The sequence below is a fragment of the Lathyrus oleraceus genome, chromosome 6 (assembly GCF_024323335.1).
Source record: "Lathyrus oleraceus cultivar Zhongwan6 chromosome 6, CAAS_Psat_ZW6_1.0, whole genome shotgun sequence".
NCBI lineage: Eukaryota > Viridiplantae > Streptophyta > Magnoliopsida > Fabales > Fabaceae > Lathyrus > Lathyrus oleraceus.
The window spans coordinates 142,525,915-142,551,229 of NC_066584.1; the positions used below are offsets into that span (position 1 = coordinate 142,525,915).

The window sequence follows — 25,315 nt, forward strand, 5'->3', positions numbered from 1 at the left end:
GTGACAAGTCAAGTGATGATGAGAATGGTTTTTGCTATTAGATTCCCTTACAACAAAATTGTACTTCTTGTACGATACATTTAAAGATATTTTAAATTTTATAGGATTAACACTGAAGGTAATTTTTGGTTCTAAGACCTTGTCCAATTTAGATTTTGGAGTAATAACTTGTTTTTTTTCAAATATGACAAGTTTCACAACCAAACCAAGAAGATTTCTCTTCCTTAACATAAACTTTTAAAAACTCTAACATGGTTTGCTTAATATCTTCCATTATTTTTCAGTTTCTAAAACATTGGCTTCTAAGTATGAAAAAATTCTTTTATTTGAATCCAACCTTTTAAAAGCATCTACGGCTTCACCATATAGATTTTCAAAAGAAATTTGTAATTCATAATAAGACATGTCATCAATAGGTTCATATTTAGAATAACTTACATTTTTCTTTTTATGATGATGGGCCATGAGGCAAAAAAAAATCGCTTCATCACTTTCACTTGAGCTATCTTCACTTGAGGATTCACTATCACTTTCCCAAGCTATGTATGCTCTTCTAGGCTTGTTAGACTTTTTGTATTGACCCTTTCCTTTATCCTTCTTAAGTAATTGATAATAAGACTTATAATGATTGACTTTTCCACAATTAAAACATGAACCTTTGGACTTTTCTTTCTTATTCTCATCTTGCTTTGAAGAGTTTGATTGTCTTCTAAAGTTGATGAGATTTTTGTCAGAGTGATTTACTTCATTTCTCTTAATGTACTTATAGTACCATTTAACAAACATCCTTATTTCTTCATCATCCTAATTCTCATTATCACTAGTTCAACTATCATCATGCTCTTTTCTAGAGGACTTAGAATTAGAAGCCACAAGAGTAATTGACTTCTTGTCTACCTCCATTTCCTTGTTCTTTTCTTTCTTTATCTTCTTCTCATGCTTCTCCAAACAACTAAGATTTTTCTCATATTCTTCAATCTTTCCAAACAAAGTAGTAATGTTTAATGTCAATAGGTTATTAGCTTCCTTGACGGAGGTGGCCTTAGGTTGTCTTTCCCAATTAATACATCTCAAAATTTTGTTAGTAGCAATTTCATTAGAAACCAACTTACCAAGTGCATTTAAATTGATTCTAGCTTGTTTGACTTCATTTGTACCCTCATGGTTAACTAGTAATTAGTCCCACATAGAATTAGCGGTTTCGCAATGAGAAACATGATAATATTCATCAACTCCTAAAGTGTATATTAGAATATTCCTTGCTTTCCAATAACAATACCACCTTTTCGCATCATCCGCATTCCATTGTGCTTCTAGTTTAGGTACAACAACATCATCTACATTGGTCATAGTAATTTCAAATGGCCATTTTGGATGACGTTCTATACATTTTTATTAATACAGTTGATATGGACATGCATACAATCCTTTCCATAACCATAGTTTTCGCCATTGAAAACAAGCAATTTATTACGTGCCCCTTTAGGTCTTGAAGCCATAATCTAATAAGAAATTTTAAAGCACAAGAGAAACTGGTGCTCGTGATACCACGTGTTAGATGAGGAGAACGATCTAGAGGGGGTGAATAGATAACAAATAAAAGTTTCTTCAATTAAAATTTTATTTTTAAAAGAACATTTACTATGGCAAGAAAAAGCGATTCCTGACAGACATCCGTCTATCCTAAACCGTTCTCGGAAGAATCAGATATGCGTTTAAACCGTAACAAAACATATACTAATGATGAGAAAGTAAATCGATATGTTTTACAAAATAATCGTTTGAACAATGTCACACTTTGTAATTAATTTCCAATGAATTAGAAAACAAACATTGACACAAATAATTTATTAAACACTTGGTGTGAAATAAACACCAAGCTAATTTTCCTTTGTGTTAAAGATATAAAAAACCAATTGAAATTGTTTAGATTTCAATTATATTTACAAAACCATTTGAGTTACTTCAACACAAACAAAAATATCAATTTATCAAATTGCACACTTAGTGAACTATCAAAATGTAGAGAGAGAGAGAGAGAGAGAGAGAGAGAGAGAGAGAGAGAACACCAAGATTTTTTTAGGCAGTACCCCAATTATCCTCACTATGGATACATTTGCCCCCATTTCCAAATAGAACTGATATATGTAATTAGGCTTTTCCAGAGTTGTATACAAGAGAAAAGGTAGCAATTCAAACCCCTAAACCCTAAGTTTGATGTTAATCATAACTTCTTCTCTCCCCTTGCTCTTAAGAAAGAATAAGTGACCCAAGACTTTCAAGTCGATCATCCGGTTACCGCTACTCATTTGACAAAACCCCAATTCTCCAAAGCTTTTACTCGGCTGAATACTCGTTGCAAAATCTTATACAAAATCCCGCAAATTAATCCTCGATATTGGAGGAAAAACCCTAATCGGTTTTATCAATGAAACCCCCAAAGAATACTCAACCCAACTTGATTACAACAATCCTAAATTGGACCTAATCAATATAATCTATATGACACTCAACAAAAATGATTATGTGTGAATGTTGAATGTATGAGGAGAAATGGTTGAATATTATGAGAAACTTCTTTGTATGTTCTTGGTTTCAATTTTAAGAAATGATTCATGAATACATATTTATATGTATGTGCGTGTGTGTGTAGAAAAATAACAAACAAAATAGATTTTTAGCCAAAAATTACAAGTTTCGTAACATACAACAGAATTTATTGACTCCAAAAAATTATGAGTCAATACATAAGCATGGGAATCGATAAATAGACTATAGGAGTCGACACCTTTAAGGAAAAAACATTTTCTTGAGAAAATATTCAATAGAACTCGACTCCAAACACGAGAGAGTCGATGCATATGCACTATGTATCGAGCCACACCACATATGTATCGATACATTGAAGGCTGGATTGTTATTTTGAAAAATATTTCTAATGGAGTCGACTCAAAAGATTGATGAGTCGACTCATACACATTATGTATCAACCCATACCACCTATGTCCCGATACATTGAAGATAAAATTGTTATTTTGAAAAATCCTTCAGTATGTATCGACTCGTAATGGATTTGCTTTACCGAATCCTTTAATATATATAAAGCTATTTTACGCTAACCGTCCCAACTTATACGAAATCTTGGTCCTACCTTTCGTTGTTGAGCGTTGTTGAATGTCCACGAGCGTTTTATCCGATCTTTGCCCATAATCTAACTTACGATAATTGTTGAATTGTGCGAAATTAATAAAATGATTAGAATATAATTTACAGTTAATTAAACATAATCCCGTTACAACTTAAAATATTTATTTTTTAAAATATTTAATAATAACCTCCACTATACTTAAATAATTATTACATCCAATTATAAAATAGACTATATCCTTGTTTGGATTTGTTCGTTTTAGAAAATTATCAAGAGTATATTCCTAATAAAATTTTAATTTTATAATAATACTTGGACATTATAACGACTTAAAATGATAAAATTTATCTTGGACTTTATAAATTCAATATCTCGACGTCTGAACAGAAATTTAAATCGAAATCTTAAAATAACCTTTATATAAATATCATAATTAAAATAATATAATTAAAATAAAATGGACATTATAGCGACTTATCGGTTAGTTATAAAAATAATTTGGGCAGAACTTTGATGTATAAAACTCCTTTGAAACTTTAGAAGAACTTTGACCATAAAATAACTCTAAAAGCTACGAACCAACACCGTGAGAACTTCGACAACTAAAACTAATATTTCTATATGAAGAAACTAGAGACAAAAAGAAATATAGAGGTAAGAAAGATGATTTGTGAATCAATGGATGAAAATGAGGTGGGAAAGACCCCTATTTATAATAGTAGTAAGATATTAAAATAATATAAGTTTATCTCCTTTTGCCCATACCTTCTAACTTTTCAACTCTTGCTAGTAAATATGTTTTTATCAAATATTTACTATTCTTTAATCAATAGTTTCTATAAGTGTTCTAGTATGACTTTGTGAAAATAATATGTGAGAAATATATGGGAGTTTGATTTTCTAATATTTCATGACATGAGATCACTTAGGATATTAATAGAAAAAAAAATATTTTTGTTTTATAAAATGAAATGATAAATATAATAATAATAACAACAACAAGGATAATTATTTAATATATTTATTAACTTAAGATTATTTTAGTTATTTTTTTTAAAAGATTAGTTTGTAGAGTAAAATGATGATATTCAAATAAAATAAATTAAATAATAATAATAATAATAATAATAATAATAATAATAAAAACAATAAAAGTAATAATAATAATAAAAATAATATGAATAGTTAATTAACTTAAAATTAAGTATTTTAAATACTAATTTCAAAGTTTATGTAAAATGAAACGATGATATTCAAATCAAATAATAATATGAATAATAAAAGTAAAGTGTAACTAGTTAATAAATTAATTATTATAGTCGATAGTTTCAATGTTTAGTTTGTAATAATTAGCGATGTTAAAATCTCAAATATAATCAGATATTTTATTTAATAAGATGTTTAATATAAATTTTAATAATATACAGGATACTTATAAAAAAAGTTTATGAAAATTCAGAACATAAGATCTTAGTGTAATTAGTTGAGAAAATAATTTCCGAAACTTCTAGTTCTTAATAGACAATAAACATATGCATGATTTTTAGTCAATTAACCAATTAATGTCATAAATATATAAATGGTCTACATAATTGGTGTATTGATTCACAACTAACCCCTTATATATATGTTATTATAAGTAAATTAAAAAAAATCAATTTCTCAATTTCTTAAATTTATAATTTTCTTTAGGAAGTAGTAACACACAATTCATTTAATTGAAAAAAATTCTGACAATACATATCCCAAAGAAGTAGAAGGATAAATTATTTTTTAATCATAATTCATCTTAGATGATCCAGTCAATTTTATCAACAACAAACTAAAATTTTAATTATAAACTTCTGATTTATATAATACATGTATTTTAATTATTTTAATTCGTTTAAATCAACAGTGAGCAATGTACGATAAATAAAACATAAGTAAGTACTAACTGGTACATGAATAATACAAATGATATCACAAAATATACTATATGAGTCTTGCTCGGGTCGTCTTTTAAAACTCTTGCCTTTGTCTTTCCTTGAAATACCTGAAATAACAACATGAGTGAGGTTAGATTACTACATGATCTAAATGGTACAACAAAAACAAAAGAACCAACTAAAACATCATCAATGTCTTGCTCGTGTCAGTCTTTACTCTTGCCTTTATCTTTCCTTGAAGTATGTGAAATAACAACATGAGTGGGGATTTGGATCACAAAGCATTCACGAATTGAGATAAAGTCTTTTCCAGACCAATAACTCAACGATCGAGTTAGAATTTTGGTCATGTAATGGATATCTTTCCCCATCCAATAGTTCATCGGCCGAGTTGGGGTTTTGGTTGCAGATTATATATCAATCATAATTTAAATGTGTTGTTTTTACAAAAGAGATTAATTACTATATACTGTCAGTGTAAAAAGTTTTATACCGTCGATTTATCAGCATCAACCGTCTGTATTACTTTATAGATTTTTAAAATAAAAGTCAAACTTCTTTTAATATTCGGCGTATATGATTAACTGACGGTGTAAAATCATTTTACACTGACCGTTTATTTCAATTAAACTTTTAAAAAAAATCAATCATAAGTCTTGCTAAATAATGATAATTTTTGCAATCCTATGTGTGGATGTATGATATTTAATTATTAGTTCTTTGAGAACTATACAATCAATACTGACAAGAAAAATTATTTTAAAAAACCGTCCTATATTAGGAAAGATTTGTTTATTAAACTCTTATAATCCATCAAGAAAAGATGAACACATTGTGTTAAAATTTAGTCTTTGAGTTATTCATCAAGGAGAATTTAATGGTTTAAGTTCTTTGGGATCTATATACCACAAATAATTTCTATAAACAATAATCAAGAAAAACTATTCTTATCACAATTCTTAAAGAATGTTTGAAATTAAATTATTAGTTCTTTAATAACTATGTCTCAAATATGATGATCAAGAAAATTTATTGGTTAAACAATTCTGCAATGATGTTTTAATATTAAATTTATATTTCTTCACGATTGATATCTCAAATTATTTTCCTAAATTATGATTAAAAAAATCATTCTTTGAGAAATCTTCCAAGGCTCATATTATATATATTTTTCTCTCGATAGTTATATAGAAGACCTTCAAACAATGATAAAGATGAACATTATACTTCATTGTTAAATTCTTCTAGAATTTAATTAAAATAAACAAAGAAACATATTATAGTTATACTAGAAAAAAAATCAATAATTTTTATACACAATATAAATGATGGTTATAAAAAAAATATACACATAAAAAGATGAACTATAATTGTATAACCTCATAGCCAATTTGTCAACATTCATATGGTAGAGTTTCATGATAATAATGTATTATGAACTAAAGAGAAGATGAAAAGATTAGAGAGAAAATATTAGAATTTTTGTATTTTGTTATTTACAAGTGTATCATTTTTCACAAGTGTATCATTACATAATGATATATAATGATATATGTCATATTTATAGGACACCAAAATCAGAATAACCAATCAAAATAATTGGTTGTAAACATTTGGGATCTTGGATCCTCGAGATTTATTAGAAGATGAAGATGTACCCCTTAAAGATTATCTCATTGTAGAAACCCCCACCATCCCAATGCCTTCTCCTAGAAGAAGACCAAATATGCATCAAATGAGAAATCAAGAGTGGTAGGAAAGGTTAGAAGTTGAACAACTGAGGCAAAGTCAGATGTTATTGAGGCATAATGAAATGATAAAGGCCATGTATAATTGGAATATATCATAGGGACACATCCCTCATCCTTCTTGATTTTGTGAGTTTCTCTCCTCTCTTATTTATTTTTTATTTAAAATATTGGGAGAAATGTTTAGTTCATGTGTGTGCCTGCGGGCGGAGGATTCTTTTAGTATTTATTATATGATTTTAATAATTTATTGATTTTGCTACTTTGAATCATTGTTTAAAATGTGGAAATTTTTGGATATTTTTATGTAAAATGCACTAAGAAGCGATAATCCATGAGTTAAGAAAGCGATAATCCATGAGAATTGAGAAGGCATGATATTTAGAGAAGATTTAGCAAATTTATCTTATCTTAATTCCCAGAGACTCACAATTAGATACTAATTTAGTTTATTTTGACTTGAAATCGTTGTTACTATTTCAAATTTCCGAGTCTTTCATGTTATCAACCTTAAATAATGTTGATTTCTGTGTTTTCTACTGATAAGCTAGGAAATAAAAATGAGAAAATATTAATTAACAATCACACTAAAAATCAATTGCGCTTACTAAGATGCATAACCCTCACTCGATTATTTAATTCTAAGGTAAGTTGATCCCCAATCCCTAGAAAAATAAAACAAATATAAAACAAATAAATGAGGATAATCAGAGCAACAGTGATAGCTACTACCCAATTATCCTACCGAAAAGTTAATCAAGTTCTAAGTAAAAAATATAAGGAAAAGTTCTCAACTCAAGTATCATACCACATTTATCTAAATTTGTGTAAAATCTATTGATTGCCTTAATAAGACCACTCTTGTGATTAAAAGTAAAAGTGGTAGGTGCGAAAGTTTATAATTAAGCATGTGGTGAAATTTTTATCTTTAACCGAGGCTATGTAAGTAGTTCTATAAGAAATTTTAAAGTGAAAGAGAACCAAATAATTTAGAACTAGGATAAACGGACCACGGATTTTGAATAAGTACCCATGCATGCATTTCTTCAAAGTTTTTCTACAAATTAGCTTTGTCGCAATTATTTCTATGAGAGATAAATTTCTTTAGGAACATATATGATTTAAGTATATGCGTATTTTGATAAGAAATATCTTTATCACTTTAAAGGTTTGATTTGATTGTTAATTCTAGTGTTTCCTTCCATTTTTGTTCGATTTTCTTTCGTAGAAATAGTACTATTCATTATAAAAATTTGGAGAATTATGGCGAAACCATAATGTTTCTCTCTAATTTTCTCTTTAATTTTCTATTTCTATGAGAGATAAATACAAGGTCGAGATATAGAAAATTAGAGAGAAACTAAGAAGAAACTGCGAGAAGGCTACGTGAAGTAGAACTCTCCATTGTAAAAACTTAGGGCATTACAGCCAAGCCATAATGGCCCAGGAACTCCTCTCATAAAAATTTGTTGATAGTGTTTTTCCCAGGTCGTAATGGCTGCTACCATTATAATTCCTCTATTGTATACATGAATTATGAAATTATGACATTTTATTTTCTGACTCTACACATTCCAACTATTTTTCTTCATGTTTAAGGTATTAGAAGTAATTCATATTTATTAGTTGTACTATTTTCTTAGCCCCTAAGTTTCTTAGAGGGTATTTTAGTATTTTATCCTATTCTAGTAACCCTAGTTTTAGTTTATAAATAGGGTGACAATCATTGTAACTTTTATCATGTTTTGTAGCCGTCATTCTCTGAATAGAATATTTCCATTCATCATTTATTCTACCTTTGCACCAATAATTGGTATTTAGAGCTCCGGTTCGGATTCATTGGGAAACACGGGAAACACGAGTGAACGTGAGGTCTTGTGTGTTTGATTTTGATTCTTAGATTCGTGTTGAATCTTGAACAAAATCTGATCAGAATTTTAATTCTGTGGGTTGGGAAACACTGTGAGAAATCTGAGTGTACTGTGCAAGGTAGAAAGATGAACGGAAACGGCAACATGAACACCAAACTTCCAGTATTTGACGGTAAAAACTGGAATCGTTGGATGATCCAAATGCGTGTACTGTTCGGTGCTCAAGATGTTCTAGATCTTGTCACTGATGGTTATGTTCCGGTAGCAGCAGATGCGACGGATGAACAGAAAAACACGCAGAAGGAAGTAAGGAAGAAGGATCAGAAAGCATTGTTCTTCATTCATCAATGTGTTGATGTAAATGTGTTTGAGAAGATTGCAGATTCAACGACAGCAAAGGCTGCGTGGGACACACTGGTTAGATGTTATGGTGGTGACGCATCAGTGAAGAAGGTGAAGGTTCAGTCCTTGAGAAAGCAATATGAGAATCTCAACATGAAGAATAATGAGAAAGTTTCTGAATACATCTCCAGAGTGATTCTGATCACTAATGAGATGAAAGCGTGTGGAGAAACTCTTTCTGAAGAAACAATCATGGAGAAGGTATTGAGATCCCTTACCTCTCAATTTGATTACATTGTGGTAGCAATAGAACATTCCAAAGATCTGAGCACCATGAGAATTGAAGAGCTGCAGAGCAGTCTAGAAGCGCAAGAGTTGCGTTTGACTGAGAGAACTTCTGAAAGGGAAGTAGAGTAGCAGGCTCTGAAAGCAACTTCTGATAGGAGGTATCAGAAGCAGTCAGAAGCCAGGAGAAGATCTGATGGTGGTCAGAAGTCAGAAAGCTCAACCTCTGATAGACAAAAGAATGCTCAGAAGGGAAAAGAGAAGTATGACAAGAAGAAAATCCAATGTTACTGTTGTAAGAAGTTTGGTCACTTTGCTAGAGACTGTTGGTTAAACAAGGAGAGAAAATCAGAAGAAGCAAATATAGCCAGAAGTTCTGATGACGAATCTGTGCTATTGATGGCCTCTGAATCTGATGATATGGATCTGATAGACTGGTGGTATATGGACACTGGCTGTTCAAATCATCTTACTGGAAACAAGAAATGGCTGGTTGACTTTGACTCTGAAAAGAGGACAAAGATCAGATGTGCTGATGACAAATATCTTAATGCAGAAGGTATGGGAAATGTCAGAGTGATTCTGAACAATGGGAAAACAACATTGATTTAGAATGTGTGGTATGTACCTGGCATCAGAAGCAATCTGATGAGTGTGGGACAATTAATTGAGAAAGGTTTTTCAGTTACCATGAAGGACAATCTTCTGAAGCTGGATGACTGCAATCAGAAGTTGATTATGGAGTCAGAACAGGGAAGAAATAGAACATTCAAGGTGAATGTCAGAACTGCAGACTCAGAATGTCTTAGTGCAACAAGTGCTGAGAAGGAGAGTGAGTTGTGGCACATGTGCTTAAAACATCTGAATTCAAAGAAGTTGGTACATGGAATTCCTGCAATTAAGAAGCCTGAAAAGTCATGCAAAGTTTGCATGGAAGGAAAACAACCATGATTGCCATTTGCGTCAGAAACTGCTCCAAGAGCAAAACATGCCTTGGGAGTTGTACATTCTGATGTGTGTGGTCCATTTCCAGTAGCATCGATTGGAGGGAATAAATACTTTGTGTTATTTGTTGATGAATTCACAAGAATGACATGGGTATCCCTTATTAAGTTTAAACACGAGGTGTTTGATGAATTCAAGAAGTTCAGAATGAAGGCTGAGAATCAGAGTGGTCAGAAGTTGAAGATTCTTAGAACTGACGGTGGAGGTGAGTATAACTCCAAAGAGTTCCAGAAGTTCTGTGAGGAGAATGGAATTGAGCATGAGGTCACTGCTCCTTATACCCCTCAACACAATGGTCTTGCTGAAAGAAGAAACCGCACTTTGCTTGATATGGTGAGAAGCATGCTAAAGGAGAAGAAGCTTCCTCAGAAGCTCTGGGGAAAAGCTGTTGCCACCGCAACGTATGTACTCAACCGATGTCCTATGAAGAAGTTGAAGGCAATAGTTCCAATACATAAGTGGACTGGAGATAAGCAAAGTGTTAGTCATCTGAAGGTGTTTGGTTCTGTTTGCTATAAACATGTTCCAGAAGCCAGAAGACAGAAGTTGGATGATAGAAGCAAAGTGATGATTCTGATAGGGTACCACAATACAGGTGCATACAAGCTCTATTGTCCAGAAACCAATAAAATTGAATTCAGCAGAGATGTGATTGTGAAGGAATCAGAAGTTTGGAATTGGGATAAGTCTCAATCTGATTCTGATGTTAGAACCTCTGAAGAAAGGTCAGAGTTAAGAATTTCTGAAGACGTTGATTCTGATTCTGATAGTGAGTCTGACTCTGGAGAAGACTCAGAAGATGAAGGTGACTCTGATGATCCAGACCCTGATGACCCAGACTCTGATGGTAATCCAGATTCTGGTGGCAATTCAGACTCTGGAAATATGCCAGACCCTGAAGATGATCAAAGCTTTGGAGGAAGTCAACCATCTGAAGCTAGAAACTCTGAAGCTCAAGACTCTGAACAAGTTCAGAGACCACAAAGAATCAGAAACATCCCCAGAAGATATGCAGAATTTGACATGCTGCAAGACACTGAAGTAGACTCTGAAGGAGAAGTTATTCAGTGTGCCATGTTAGTAGACTCTGAACCCATAAGTACAGAAGAGGCTCTTAAGCATAAGCTCTGGCTGAAGGCCATGAAAGAAGAACTTGATGCTATAGAGAGAAACAAGACTTGGAAGCTGACAGAACTTCCAAAAGACAAGAAAGCCATCAGCGTCAGATGGGTTTTCAAGCAGAAGTTAAAGCCAGATGGTTCAATTGGAAAACATAAAGCAAGGTTGGTAGCCAGAGGATTTCTACAGAAACCTGGGCTGGATTACTCTGAAGTGTTTGCACCTGTAGCAAGACATGAAACAATCAGAATGGTGATTGCAATAGCTGCTAACAGGAATTGGCCTCTGATGCATTTAGATGTAAAATCTGCATTTCTGAACGGTCCATTAGAAGAAGAAGTTTACGTGTCACAACCTCCTGGATTTGTGAAAAAGAATCAGGAAGGGATGGTGTACAGATTATACAAAGCTCTATATGGATTGAAACAAGCGCCCAGAGCTTGGAATCAGAAGATTGATTCATTTTTCAAGAAGCAAGGCTTTCAGAAATGTGTGATGGAGTACGGTGTCTATGTTCAGCATACTTCTGAAGGAAATATGACTCTGGTATGTTTATATGTTGATGATATACTGCTGACTAGAAGTTCTGACAGGAGATAGCCAAGTTCAAGAAAGTTCTGATGAATGAATTCGAAATGACTGATCTAGGCAAAATGACATACTTTCTAGGGATGGAGTTCAGATACTCTGAGAAAGGTATTATTTTGCATCAGCTCAAGTATGAATTAGAACTTCTGAAGAGATTTAATCTGAAGAATTGTAAGATTGCTGTCACACCTTCTGATACAAATCAGAAACTGGATTCTGACTCTGATGGAAAGGATGTGGATGCTACAACCTTCAAACAGTTGGTTGGTTCTCTGAGGTATTTGTGCAATACCAGACCTGATGTTTGCTATTCAGTTGGGATGGTTAGTAGGTTCATGAGTAAACCTAAGTGGTCCCATTACCAAGCTGCTGTCAGGATTCTGAGGTATATCAAGGGAACTCTGAAGTATGGAGTATTATTTCCTTCTGGAAGAAAGGATGAGTCAGAACTTCTGAGTTATTCAGATTCTGATTGGTGTGGAGACAGAGTTGACAGAAGAAGTACGTCTGGGTACTTATTCAAATTTCTGGGAGGTCCCATTTCTTGGTGTTCCAAGAAGCAACCTGTTGTGGCGTTGTCAACTTGTGAAGCTGAATACATTGCAGGTGCTGTTACTGCATGCCAAGCTGTGTGGATTCTGAATCTATTGCAGGATCTGAAGATTAAAGTAAACAAACCTCTAAAGCTGATGATTGACAACAAGTCTGCAATCAATCTTGTAAGAAACCCAGTGTTGCATGGGAGAAGCAAGCACATTGAGACCAAGTATCATTTTCTGAGACATCAAGTTCAGAGGGGAGTGTTAGAAGTTGTACACTGCAGCACTCAGAAACAGTTGGCAGATGTTCTGACGAAAGCTATCAAGACTGATCAATTTCTCAGATTAAGGGATGAAATTGGTGTTACAAGTTTTGATGGAATATGAATTAAGGGATGGTATTAGAAGTAATTCATATTTATTAGTTGTACTATTTTCTTAGCCCCTAAGTTTGTTAGAGGGTATTTTAGTATTTTATCCTATTCTAGTAACCCTAGTTTTAGCTTATAAATAGGGTGACAATCATTGTAACTTTTATCATGTTTTGTAGCCATCATTCTCTGAATAGAATATTTCCATTCATCATTTATTCTACCTTTGCACCAACATAAGGGACACTCAATTCGACATAAGCACAACGATAAATCCCTATGAGTATATGGTAAGGCTCAAGGAGTCATGTTTGATTTGCAAGCTCGCCGAAATAACTGAAACCCAAAAGAAACTTTTATTATTTGCCTTAATACTTGCGGTAGAACCAAATATTGGGTAGACACGTTACTAAGTGGAAGGAAAAATACTTCGAAAAATCTCAAAACAGTGTTTCTAGAAATATTATATTCAATCAATAAATATGTGGATAAGATGGCGAACATCAGTAGGTTTGAGAAAAGAGTTGTTGAATCTCTCCATGATGCGTAGGAAAGGTATACAATCATTATTAAATTATGGCATTTGCATAACTTTGATGATTTATCACATGTGCAATATTTCACAATGTGACTTCTAAGTGAAACAAAGTGAGTACCGAGTAATATCAGAAGACACGTTAGAAGAGGAGGAAGAAAATTAGTTGACATTTAAAGTGCATTGTTAGCATCCAAAAACAAATAAAAGCATAATTGGACGTCTTGACCAGGAAACTAGCAGATCCTCAAAAGGGGCGACATTAGGTAAAGTAGATACACAAACTCTAATGTTGTATTACTGTGATGGTGGTGGTAATTAGGGGTGTTCGCGGTGCGGTTTGGGCGGTTTTTGCGATAAAAATCACCCGAACCGCAAGAGAAAAAAACATGCGGTTTGGTTTGGTTCGGTTGACTTTTAGAAATAAAACCAAACCAAACCAAATCAACGCGGTTTGGGTTGGTTCGGTTGGTTCGGTTTTTTATAATATTTTTATTGAGCCATATATACTCCTATAAATAACGACATAACTTTGTGTTTAGTCATTCAAATTGTCGCACCTCGAAAAAAATGAGAGCACGACTTAAGCGAAGCGCAATCGCGCGCTCGCATGATGGACTAAACAGAGTCGCCACCGAACTTTATTTATTCCTAAAAAGGAAGGGGGAAATATCGATAAAACCCAAGAAAGAACGACAATGATTATGGTCGTCGCAACCAAATCAGGATTCGGGAGTCGAGTACGCGAGGGGAAGGTATTAGCACCCCTCACGTCCATTGTACTCAACGGAAACCATTAGGTTAATTGTGCGCGTTAGTGTTAGTTTGAAATGTTAGACTTTAAGTTATTATGAGGGAAAGAATAATAGGATCAAACGAAAAGAGAAGATGTTCTTGGATTTTTCGCAACAAAGGGGACTAAACCTAAGTTTTTTATTAATGGGCCTGACAAGATTTCACAATCCTGCTCCTACGTATCTCAATAGAAAACTCAAGGCTTACGTAGTTCTAGGTAGAAAATGTTTGTTTGTTGGTCGATTTTAGTGAAAGCTATATTGTATTAATCGATGAAAACATTGTTTTACCCAAAACAGATGAGGAGCGGGCATATACCACACATCAAATGGATTTACAAATCAACATTCGGAAAAACGTCACTTATCTCAGCTCAACAATCGTGGCCGAAACATTGCTTTGCATCACCTTAAAACAAGATATCTTTCGTTTACGAAAAGATTTTCTAATTGATCGCACGGCGGCGAAGAAAAGAGTTTGATTGGTTGGATGTATTTTTGAGTAATTGCGAGAACTTGGATGAGCGAGATATTCATCTCGAATCCTAGTCTCAGGAGTGCACGGTATACACCATGGTCCATTTCCATCTTTATTGAAAAAGTGTTTAATAAAGATTAAGTGTTTTGAATTTGATTGAGAAAGGGTTTGAAGAAACCACACTGACAATGACAGCGAGAGTTAAGATAGGCGAGGCATCCACCTCGAATCTTAATCTCAGGAGTGCACGGTATACACCATGTTCCATTTCCATCTTTATTGAAAGGGGTTAAGATAGGAATTAAGTATTTTGGCGTTTTAAAGAGAAAGGGTTTGAATATTGGAGTGTTTTGAAGAGAAGACAAATATTTATGGCTTGCAAGCTCTTACAGCTTCAGCCTAATATTCGGGATTACGACTGGATATTCCATCCAGGATAATCTTTTTCTTCAGATTTTATTGAAAAATACGTTTGAATATTTACAAATATTTGAAAAGAAGGCGAATACATAGGGCTTACAAGCTCTTACAACTTGAGCCTAATATTCGGGATTACGACTGGACATTCCATCCAGGTAATCTTTTTCTTCCAACTAACGGTAAAATGGCTTAATGTTGTGAAATGATTTCGAATGGAATGAAAAGGAGTAAGATGTCGATCATAATTATTTACATGTGTGAGAGTATGAACATGGGAGAGATAAATTGACCAACTAAATCAATCAAGCACACGAAAAATCGGTCAAACCATTTATCAAGTAATTTATAATCGAAATTTATCAACTCATCAAGTAAACTCCTAACTAAATAATTAACTACTAAAAAAAATAACATGAAATCAAAAGAATAAAATAACAAACACAATATAGGTAGAAGCATTCACATGGGGGTTTACAAGGGATCTAGTGACAAAGGGGCCTAAGGCCCAAATAATAAAATAATAGACCTAATCACAAAAAAGGAAGGAAATAATAAAGATAAAATAAATAAATAAATAAATAAAAGGTAACAAAATAAAAAGGAAACAAAGTTAGAGCGTGGAACCATTTCAATCTTTACTGTTAGAAAATTTTTAAATTTTGAAATGCCACCACTCACATTGCGACACCTGGAAAACACTAGACAATAATAATAATATTAAAAATAAATGCCAATTGCAAAACATAAACACAACATACCCTTTCCTCTTCGTACGACTCTGTTGCAGAAAAAAAAACAAGAAAACCTGAAAGCTTTCTTCCTCGCTCTCTCTCGTTATCTTTCTTCCCGGTAGCCTTATGTTTCAAGAACTTGACTGTACCAACACCCCTCTCCTTCCACTGATTTCCATCCTTATCAAATCGGTAAATCTTTGATTTGAGATCTAGAATGGCGTCTTCGTTTTCTTCACCGGTGGTCACGGCAACCTCCTCAAGTTTGACGATGGGAGCGACTTATGCTCCGGTATCTTCGTCATCGCCGACGACTGGTGCCTCCTCCTCTTCACGGTGTTCAGGATCGGTCATCTTGCATAGAGAGATGACTTCGTTTCGACATTCTATTTTGCAGCTGGCGTTTTCGGGTTGTCGGCGATGCTCGCGGTGGATGAATGGTTCATTTCCATTTTCGTTTTGTTTTAAAATGAACTCATTATTCTGCAGGTTCTGTTGGTTGTTGGTATGGTGATGGCATTTGAAAGTGTATGGCAGTTTTCACGATTTTAACGGTGGTAATATTGGTTTACAATGATGTTGAGAAGGGAAGATTTATGGAAGTGTTGTTTTCATGGTGGGGCTATGGTGGTGATTTTGTGAGTTTGTGTGTTGATGTTGTGGTAAATCGGAGTTTGCCTCTTTTAAAACCTCCTTTACCCATAGATTGATATGGAACTTGAACTGTATCTCTACCTGCAAATGCCTCTACTGTCATGGAACCTTCACATACATTATTGGCATCACCAACAGCGAAAATGAGGACATAGACTTTTCCAATTATGGTCATCACTACTTGTGCAAGTGCACTTTCTTTTCCTGCAACTAGTTTGATTCCTCTTTTTCCCTCGGGGACTGAGAAATGATCTGAATCAATGTATTTGACTGCTTTGAGAGACTCAACTATCCATCCTGGTAATGGACCATGAGCATCCTCAATGTGAGGTGGAATCAATACTCCCCAAGAAGCATTTGGGAACACATAGGGTCCTTCTTCAAAGTTTCCATTTTTCAACAAATTTGCTCTAGTTCTTTGAGGTGGATTCAAAACCTTCAAAGCAACCGAATCAATAAGTGGACCACAAGCAGGATCTTCTTCAACACCAGAGTTATGTATCACAATTTCACCTTCCGGATAATCAGCTCTAAACCCACAAGTAAACGATTCCCAACCATTACTACCATACATAGTTTGAATTGGAATAATACCATAATCACTTTTCTCATTAGTTGGAACCACATACACATTAAGTTTCTCTTCTTGTGCACATGTACGTGCTGTACTAAACGTGATCGAGTAAGATGAACCTTTATTAAGCTTCACTTTTTACTTAATATAAGCTTCATTCCCAAGCCTAACAGCATATGCACCTTCTGGTACAACCAAAAGCATGTCACCTTGTTTTTGTCCTGATTTTATGTATTCTACCATACCTGAAATAGTCCAATTTAGAATACCGTCATGGGTTGTTACTACTGTGCCCTTAATTTGTGAGGCTTTTGGTCCTACTTCAAAGTCACCATTGGGTAATAAGCCATCTGTATAAGACAAAGCTGCTTGGCACATTGAGAGGAACAGAAGTGTTAGCACTTTAAGCTTCTGCATTTTTCCAATGAATCTAGAGAGAGAGATATTTGAGTGAGTTGGATTTGTTTTGAGTTTCAAACGGTTATGGTGATTGGAATGTGCATTGCAACGGTTGTGTAGAGGAATAAGGGTGGTATGAAGTTAGCACAGTGAGGGAGTTCTTCGGAGGTTTGAGAAGGAGGTAGACATCTGATGGATGCCTTTTTTCTTTTCTATCTTGTAACCAGTCCCTCTCTTTCAATTTCAAGTCTTATTTTGCAAACAGGTTAACAACACTTTTTCTTTTCTGATCACAAGGTCCCCTTTTCCATTCTTGGGTCACGTAGATTTCCAATTATATAGACTGATTTTCTCTATCTCCCAAAAGCAAGATGTCGCATGTAATGTTTTTGTGTGTCTCCTCCTTCACATAGTACACATATTATATTACTAGGGTTTTCAAACTTTTACAATGGCACAAATGCCCTTAAGATGATTTGTGATTTAGAAAGAGTTTAAAACAATTAAATGCAAATAAAATTAAATAAATTAAAACAAATTAAATTAAAACAACAAGAGGATTAACCCTATTTATTTTTCTAAACATTTTGATAAAAAGTGAAATAAATTGACTAAAAAATGAATAAAATTTGAGCGTGAAAATGCCTGAAAAATTAAAATGAGTGCACCAAAATGATCAGTGCGAAATAAACTTATTGGAAAAAAACAACGTTTCTTTTAATTTTGAAATAAATTTTGACCGGTTAAATAGGCTCGAGCTGATCAAAAAGTGGCCGAAAAAATTAGCTGAAAAATAAATCGAGCATACCAGATTAAACTACGCGAAACATAGATTAATAAAATTGATGTCTAGAAGCTTGATTTTTAAAAAATTTCGTCCACTGATTTGACGCACATCCGTTGATTGATTCAACCGGTTTGTCTGTAGATCTGAAAAAATTATTTCGACTGATATTTTAGGCACTATGCGGTATGGAATGCATGGTATGCTATGTAGACATGCAATAACTATGATGAATGTATTGAATCAGATATTCAAAGTCGAAATTGGGGTGTGACACATATATTACTAAATAACATCAAAATTCATCATATTTAGATAAAAACGTTTCATTCAATGTACAAAAAACTAGATTAGACAAAAGTGGAATAAAAGACAAATATTAATAGTAGCATAAAATAATATCAAAGACATTATAATAAAACATAAAAAAACATATGAGATGAGAGATTAAAGAAGATGAAAAAAAGAACATAAGAGATGCGAGATTGAGAAGAAAAGTGCAATAAAAACGTAATTGGAAGAGAAAATAGTAACATAAAAGATAAAAAAGAAAGAACATAGTAGAGGACTTATTAGAGTAGAATAGGCGAGACCTACATGGAAAAGAAGATGAGAAGAATGTGTGATACTACTATGAGAGATTTAAGAAGGTTGAAATTGAAACCCTAAGTGTGATTAAGAGAAAATCGTTTGTAATTGTAAGGTTAAGGCATACTAGGTTTGAGGTTTGTGTTGGATGTGGGATAAGTGAACTTTGGGTTGTAACATAATGCGGTTTGGTTTGGTTTAGTTCGGTTTGCAAAATACAAACCGCAAACCAAACCAAACCGTGCGATTTTATTAAAAAATGACCCAAACGAATCCGAACCCAATGCGTTTTTTTGCGGTTTCGGTTTGGTTTGGTTTGGTTTACGGTTTTCTATTGGGTTGGTTGGTTTTGAACACCCCTAGTGGTAATGAAAATGGTCAATCCAACTTAATACTAAAACGAAGAAGCTAATTTCATGGAATTTTTAAAAAAATAATCCTTCCTCGAGCACATGCACTCTTGAATCTATAAACAATCCAAATTTCAAATGGGTGACAATCCAGGACAAGGTTCAAATCAAAGCTAACAATATCGACCATAATATCATAATTAGTATTAAAGGTATCCTCATAAACAATATCAAAATCAATATCATCTAGTGAAAGAGATTCAAGTAAATCAAAAAGTGAGAAGGTTCTAATGTTTAACACAAAAGAATCAAAATAAAATAACAACATCAAATAAATGAACATTTATACAAAAAGCTCGCCATCTGATCATGTGCTTTAGTTACATTTATCCGTTTACAATAACTTGTTTGTATTATAAAGTTCTTTCGATGTACTAAAAATGTATCACACACAAATATAGAATATATTTTAAAAACTTCATCTTTTTTAAAACATCTTTTATAAATCTATTTTTTTTGGGCCAAGCCTTTTAAAACTGAAGCTATATCAATTACAAATCATGCTTAATTGATTATAAAGCAAAATTCGCCCTCTTATCAATTATGATACTTGTCTCATCAATTACTGTGAAAACACGTTAAAGTATCAATTCAAGAAGTCTTATAATAGATTATAGTTTATATCCATCGTAATATTTTTGTTTTTACTAGGTCTTAATAATTTATGGCCGCAGCCTAATCTATTATGGTGTGAATCCGACCCAAATTGTTTCCTTTTTTGGCCAATTGTTTTTACGATAAATGGAGGGAAAGTGATATTTTGGAAACACACAAGAAATATGAAATAACCTCTCTAATAATCACTCCTTTCTCTTCTAAATATTCATATTCATTGAAATACTAGTTTTAGTCTTGAGAAAGGAAATACTTAAGTAGAGTTATATTGTGTAAACCACAATTGATTTGTAAGTGTAATAAAGATAGGTTTGTTTTCTTGAATCTCATATCTTGATATAAATTTTTCAAGCTGAACCTGCGATAAAGTCTTATTATAAGAAGGTTGTAGGCTACTCCCATTGCAAAATCTTTGTGATTGTGGAAATCTCAAGGGTTAATCCTTTGTGGACTGAATGTAAACCTCATGGTTTTGAACCAAACCATGATAAAATCTAATGATTTCTTCTCCGATCTCTTATTTATTTATTTTGTAGTCTTTCTTTTGTTTTTCTTCTCTTTCCCATCTTCTTAAAATCAACCTTAAATTTGTTTTGCTTTTTAAAGTTGCAAAAAAAATAATAGTATCACAATTTATCCCCCCCCCCCCCTCTTATGTTTGAAGTCATTTAGTTAATAAGTGGCATCCGAGTCTTACTCCTATTTAAAGATTATTCACCTCAAGAGGAAGGATGACTTCAAACGATTCGTTAACGTTGGTGAATGATGTGCTTATTTGTAAGACAAAATAAATTTTTTTTATTAGAGGGAAGGATTGTGATCTATAGGAAGCTTTTACAAATGATCTATTTGTCACATCTCATCAATTTAGTGATGTATTAGTGGAAAAATCAATAACTCTTTGGATGAAAAATCATAAAATCTAAAACTATCATTGTTAGAAATTCTGGCTTCATGCCTTTCTCATTGCATTTGATACTATATATAATAGTGTCGGTAATTACAACTCATAATGATTAATTACAACTAATTGCAACTCATAATTACTAATTTTCTATTCTATGAATGTAAATTATTTACAATAAATGTGTTTGATTATTTCCTGATTAACACCCCCCTCAAATTGATGCGGTTGGTCAAGGAGCATCATTTTGCTAACAAGAAACTGATGTCGTGGGCGTGGAACAGCCTTGGTAAGAATATCTGCAACCTGCAACTGAGTACTAACGTGGGGAAGTGATATTATTTGATCATCGTAGGCGTCACATATTGAATGACAATCAACTTCGATATGTTTGGTGCGTTCATGAAAAACAGGATTTGCAACAATCTGAATGGCACTTGTATTGTCAACATAAAGTGAAGTTGGCTCTGTTTGGGGAAATCCAAGTTCAGCCAAAAGACCACGAAGCCAAAGCATTTCTGAACAAGCAGTAGACATGGCACGATACTCTGATTCAGTAGAAGATTTAGAAACTCTTGCCTGCTTCTTACTTTTCCAAGAGATCAATGAAGAACCAAGAAACATGCACCAACCAGTAACAAATCGACGAGTATCAGGACACCCTGCCCAATCAGCATCACTATAAGCACTAAACTGAAGAGAAATTCCAACGGAAAAGAATAATCTGCGGTGAGAGGTTCCCTTTAAGCAGCGAATTATACAACAAACCGCAGCCAAATGAAGATGGCGAGGAAAATGCATGAATTGACTTACTTATTTAACATCAAAAGGTATGTTGGGGCGAGTAATAGTCAAGTAGTTAAGGCTACCCACAAGTTGTCGATACAATAAGGGATCGGGCAAAAGATCACCATCATCACAATGATATTTCACATTAGTCTCAAGAGGAGTATCTACCGGATTAGCCGATTATAGACCGGCCATAGAAGTCAAATCTTTAGAATACTTGTGTTGATGGAGAAAGATGCCCTTGGATGTAGAATGAACCTCAAGACCAAGAAAATAATGTAGATTACCCAGATCTTTCATGTCAAATGATGCTTGTAACTATTGCTTAAGTTGCTGAATGGAAGCATGATCCGAACCAGTAGTAACAATATCATCAACATATAAAAGAAGCAGAACAATATCCGTAGATGTGCTATGAATAAATAAAGATGAATCATACTGACTCTGAGTAAAGGAGAATCCAAGTAGAGTGGAGTGGAATTTCTCGTACCACGCTCTAGGTGCCTGTTTCAAACCATATAAGGAGCGTTTGAGCTTACACACGCCTTTAGATGAAAAGAATAAGCCTTGAGGTGGAGTCATATAAATATCTTCTGTCAGGTCACCATGAAGAAAAGCATTCTTCACATCCATTTGATGAAGAGTCCACCCATTAGAAGCAGTTATAGAGATGATCGTGCAGACAATTGTCATTTTGGCAACCAGTGCAAATGTCTCATCATAATCAATTCCATATTCCTGCTTGTTTCCTAACGCAACCAAATGAGCCTTGTAACGATTGAGGGACCCATCAGAATTTGATTTCACAAAATACACTCATTTGCAACCTATAGGTTTTACATCAGGAGGGCAAGAGACAATATCCCATGTGAAATTCTCTTGAAGAGCTTGAAACTCTTCATTCATTGCTTTTATCCATCGCACATCCTTAATAGCATGTGAGTAACAAGTAGGAACAGATATGCTAGAGAGTGCGGCAGTCAGAGAAGTATGTGAGGAATCATACCTGTCTGGTGAATATCTATATGGTGCGTGAGATATTCGACCAGAACGTTGTGGTTCAACCGGTACAGGATCAGGTGGCGGTTCAGCATTGGGAAGGGGTGTGGGAACATGCTGCCTGTGTTGTCTAACATATACATGACCTGGTTTATAACGTTCAATAGATTGAGGCATAATAGAAAACTTAGGAAGAGTAACAATATCATTAATGGCCGGAGAAACACAGGGAAACATAAACTGATTATAAAAAAATGTCACATTTCTAGAAGTGCGAAAACGATGGTTAGTGACATCATAACACACAAATCCCTTATGAGAGTGACTATATCCCATAAATGCACATTCAACATATTGTGCTCCAATCTTATGCCTTTCAAAAGGAGGTAAGTGAACAAAACACACACACCCAAAAGTATGTAAAGCACTATAATCAGGATGACTTTTAAAAAGACGAAAGAAAGGAGAATCAAGTTCAATAACCATAGAAGGAAGACGATTGATCAAGAAAACAGCTGTGGAAAGAGCCTCTACCCAAAATCGTGATGGTAAAGAAGCTTGGAGAAGCAATGTGCGTGTTACATCAAGCAAATGACGATTCTTACGTTCTGCCATACCATTTTGTTGAGGGGTATTGGGACAAGATCGTTGCGATAAGATGCCTTTTTGTTGAAGGTATTCCTAAAACTTATGAGACATGTACTCACCACCAGAGTGAGAGAGAAATTTTTTAACACTTGCTTGAAATTGAGTTTCAACATATGTCAAAAATTTCTTAAACATAGAAAACACTTCAGATTTAGACCGAAGGAAATATATCCAAACAAAACGACTATAATCATCAATCAATGTGACAAAATATTTATAGTGAGAATGAGAAGCTACAGGAGACATACCCCATACATCACTATGAATCATTTTAAAACAAGTGGAAGCACGATAAGCACCAAACAAAAAAGGAAGTGTTTTACTCTTAGCCAATTTGCAAACATAACATGAAATAGAGGCATTAGAAACATTTTTATTTCCCAACAAACCATTTTTAAATAAATGGGACAAAACAATAGAGTTTGGATGACCTAATTTTCTATGCCAATCCTCATAAGAGTTCAAAACATTATTACAAGCAAGAGATATATGATTAGAAATAAACTGGAGTGGAAACAATCTTCCCACTTTAGGCCCCTTCACGATCACCTTCCCCGACACCTTCTCCTGCACAAGACAACCATCACTAGAAAAGTTAACATCATAATTTTTATCTACCAATTGACCAATAGATAATAAATTAGACGCAAGTCCAGGTGATACAAGCACGTCCCGAAAATAAGAGTTTATGTCCCCAATATCAGTAATAGATAAAGTATTACCATCAGCTATTTGAATTTTTTGATTACCATGATAAGAATGTAAATTGTGCAAATGCTCTGAAGAACCTGTCATGTGATTGGATGCACCCGAATTAAGAAACCATGGGAGAGAAACATTAGAAGACTTACCCTGAATTCCCAATGCTGGTAGAGCGGAAAGTACCATTTGTTGAATCAATTCAGGTTGTATAGCACTATTGTTTGATGCCCCATTAGTGGATGGACCAACCGCATGATTTGTAGTTGCATGGAATGCATGTATTGAACATTGTGTTGGTCGTGAAGGACGTGTGGGACACTCAGAGATAATATGACCATGTTGCTTGCAGTAATTACAAAACTTCTTATTGCAACTACGAGCAATATGACCAAATTGTTTGCAAGAGAAACATTGAACCTATCTCATATCACGACTTTTACCTTTACTTTGAGCAGCATATGCAACCGTCACGGGCTCGGAAATGGTAGCTTCATGAGACATGGCTCCTTGAGTAATAAGACATTATTCCTCCCTTAGAAGTTCTCCAACACATGTATCTAAAGAAGGAACAGGATTCCTATTCAGCAAGGCACCTCTGACAACCTCAAATTCTAGACGTAATTTCATGAGAAATTGATCTCGCTCACTGGTGTTGTAAACCTCTTGAACAACCACGAGAGAGGTCTTGGGAACATTAGCATCTATAATAGAAGAGTGTTTTGTCCAGATATTTAAGAAACCAGAATAGTATTCTTGAATAGACAAAGCACCTTGTTTGTAGTTGGCTATTTCTAACTCCAATTGAAAATGTTTTGCTGAATTTTCCTGGTTGTAAATGCGCTTCAAATAATTCCACATTTCTTGAGCAGTTGAAAAAGAGCGTAAATTATTGATCATTTGAGGATAAATACTGTTGAGAATCCAAGTAATGATTTGAGCATATTTAGTTTCCCACGCATCTAAAGCAGTTTTCTCCGTTGGTGCCTTAGAAACATCATCTAGATGACTCCATAATCCCTTTCCTTTAACATACATCTTGAATTGAAATTCCCATGTAGAACAGTTTTTATCGGTAAAATGGACACAAAAATTCTTTTCATTTTCCATGGCCATTATATGATAACCCCTTGTATTGTTAAATAACAAGATACATCCAAATCCAATATGCACGTGCAACAAATAAGTTGGCTTCCCTTTTTTTTAATTAAAAAAATGGTAAGCAAACCTAGAAACCCCACGCAGTAGCTAACGAACGGTGAAGAAACACCCACGATCGAGAAATATCAACAATCCACCAATGAAACCACGATCGAGAATCGCCAATAATCCAACAATGAAATCACGGTC

General features: G+C 33.9%; 1 protein-coding gene and 1 pseudogene across 1 annotated transcript; both read right to left on the reverse strand.

The window, feature by feature from the left end:
• Positions 1-16,684: 16,684 nt before the first annotated feature.
• Positions 16,685-17,571, reverse strand: LOC127094457 (uncharacterized; annotated as a pseudogene).
• Positions 17,572-24,490: 6,919 nt separating this feature from the next.
• LOC127094459 (uncharacterized) lies at positions 24,491-25,081 on the reverse strand. Its single transcript, XM_051033289.1, has one exon. The coding sequence runs from the start codon at positions 25,079-25,081 to the stop codon at positions 24,491-24,493; it is 591 nt and encodes a 196-aa protein (XP_050889246.1).
• Between the last annotated feature and the right edge of the window lie 234 nt (positions 25,082-25,315).

Excerpts from the sequence above, each read along its gene's own strand:
- LOC127094459 (XM_051033289.1), bottom strand. The coding sequence starts at position 25,081 with ATGGCCATGGAAAATGAAAAGAATTTTTGTGTCCATTTTACCGATAAA.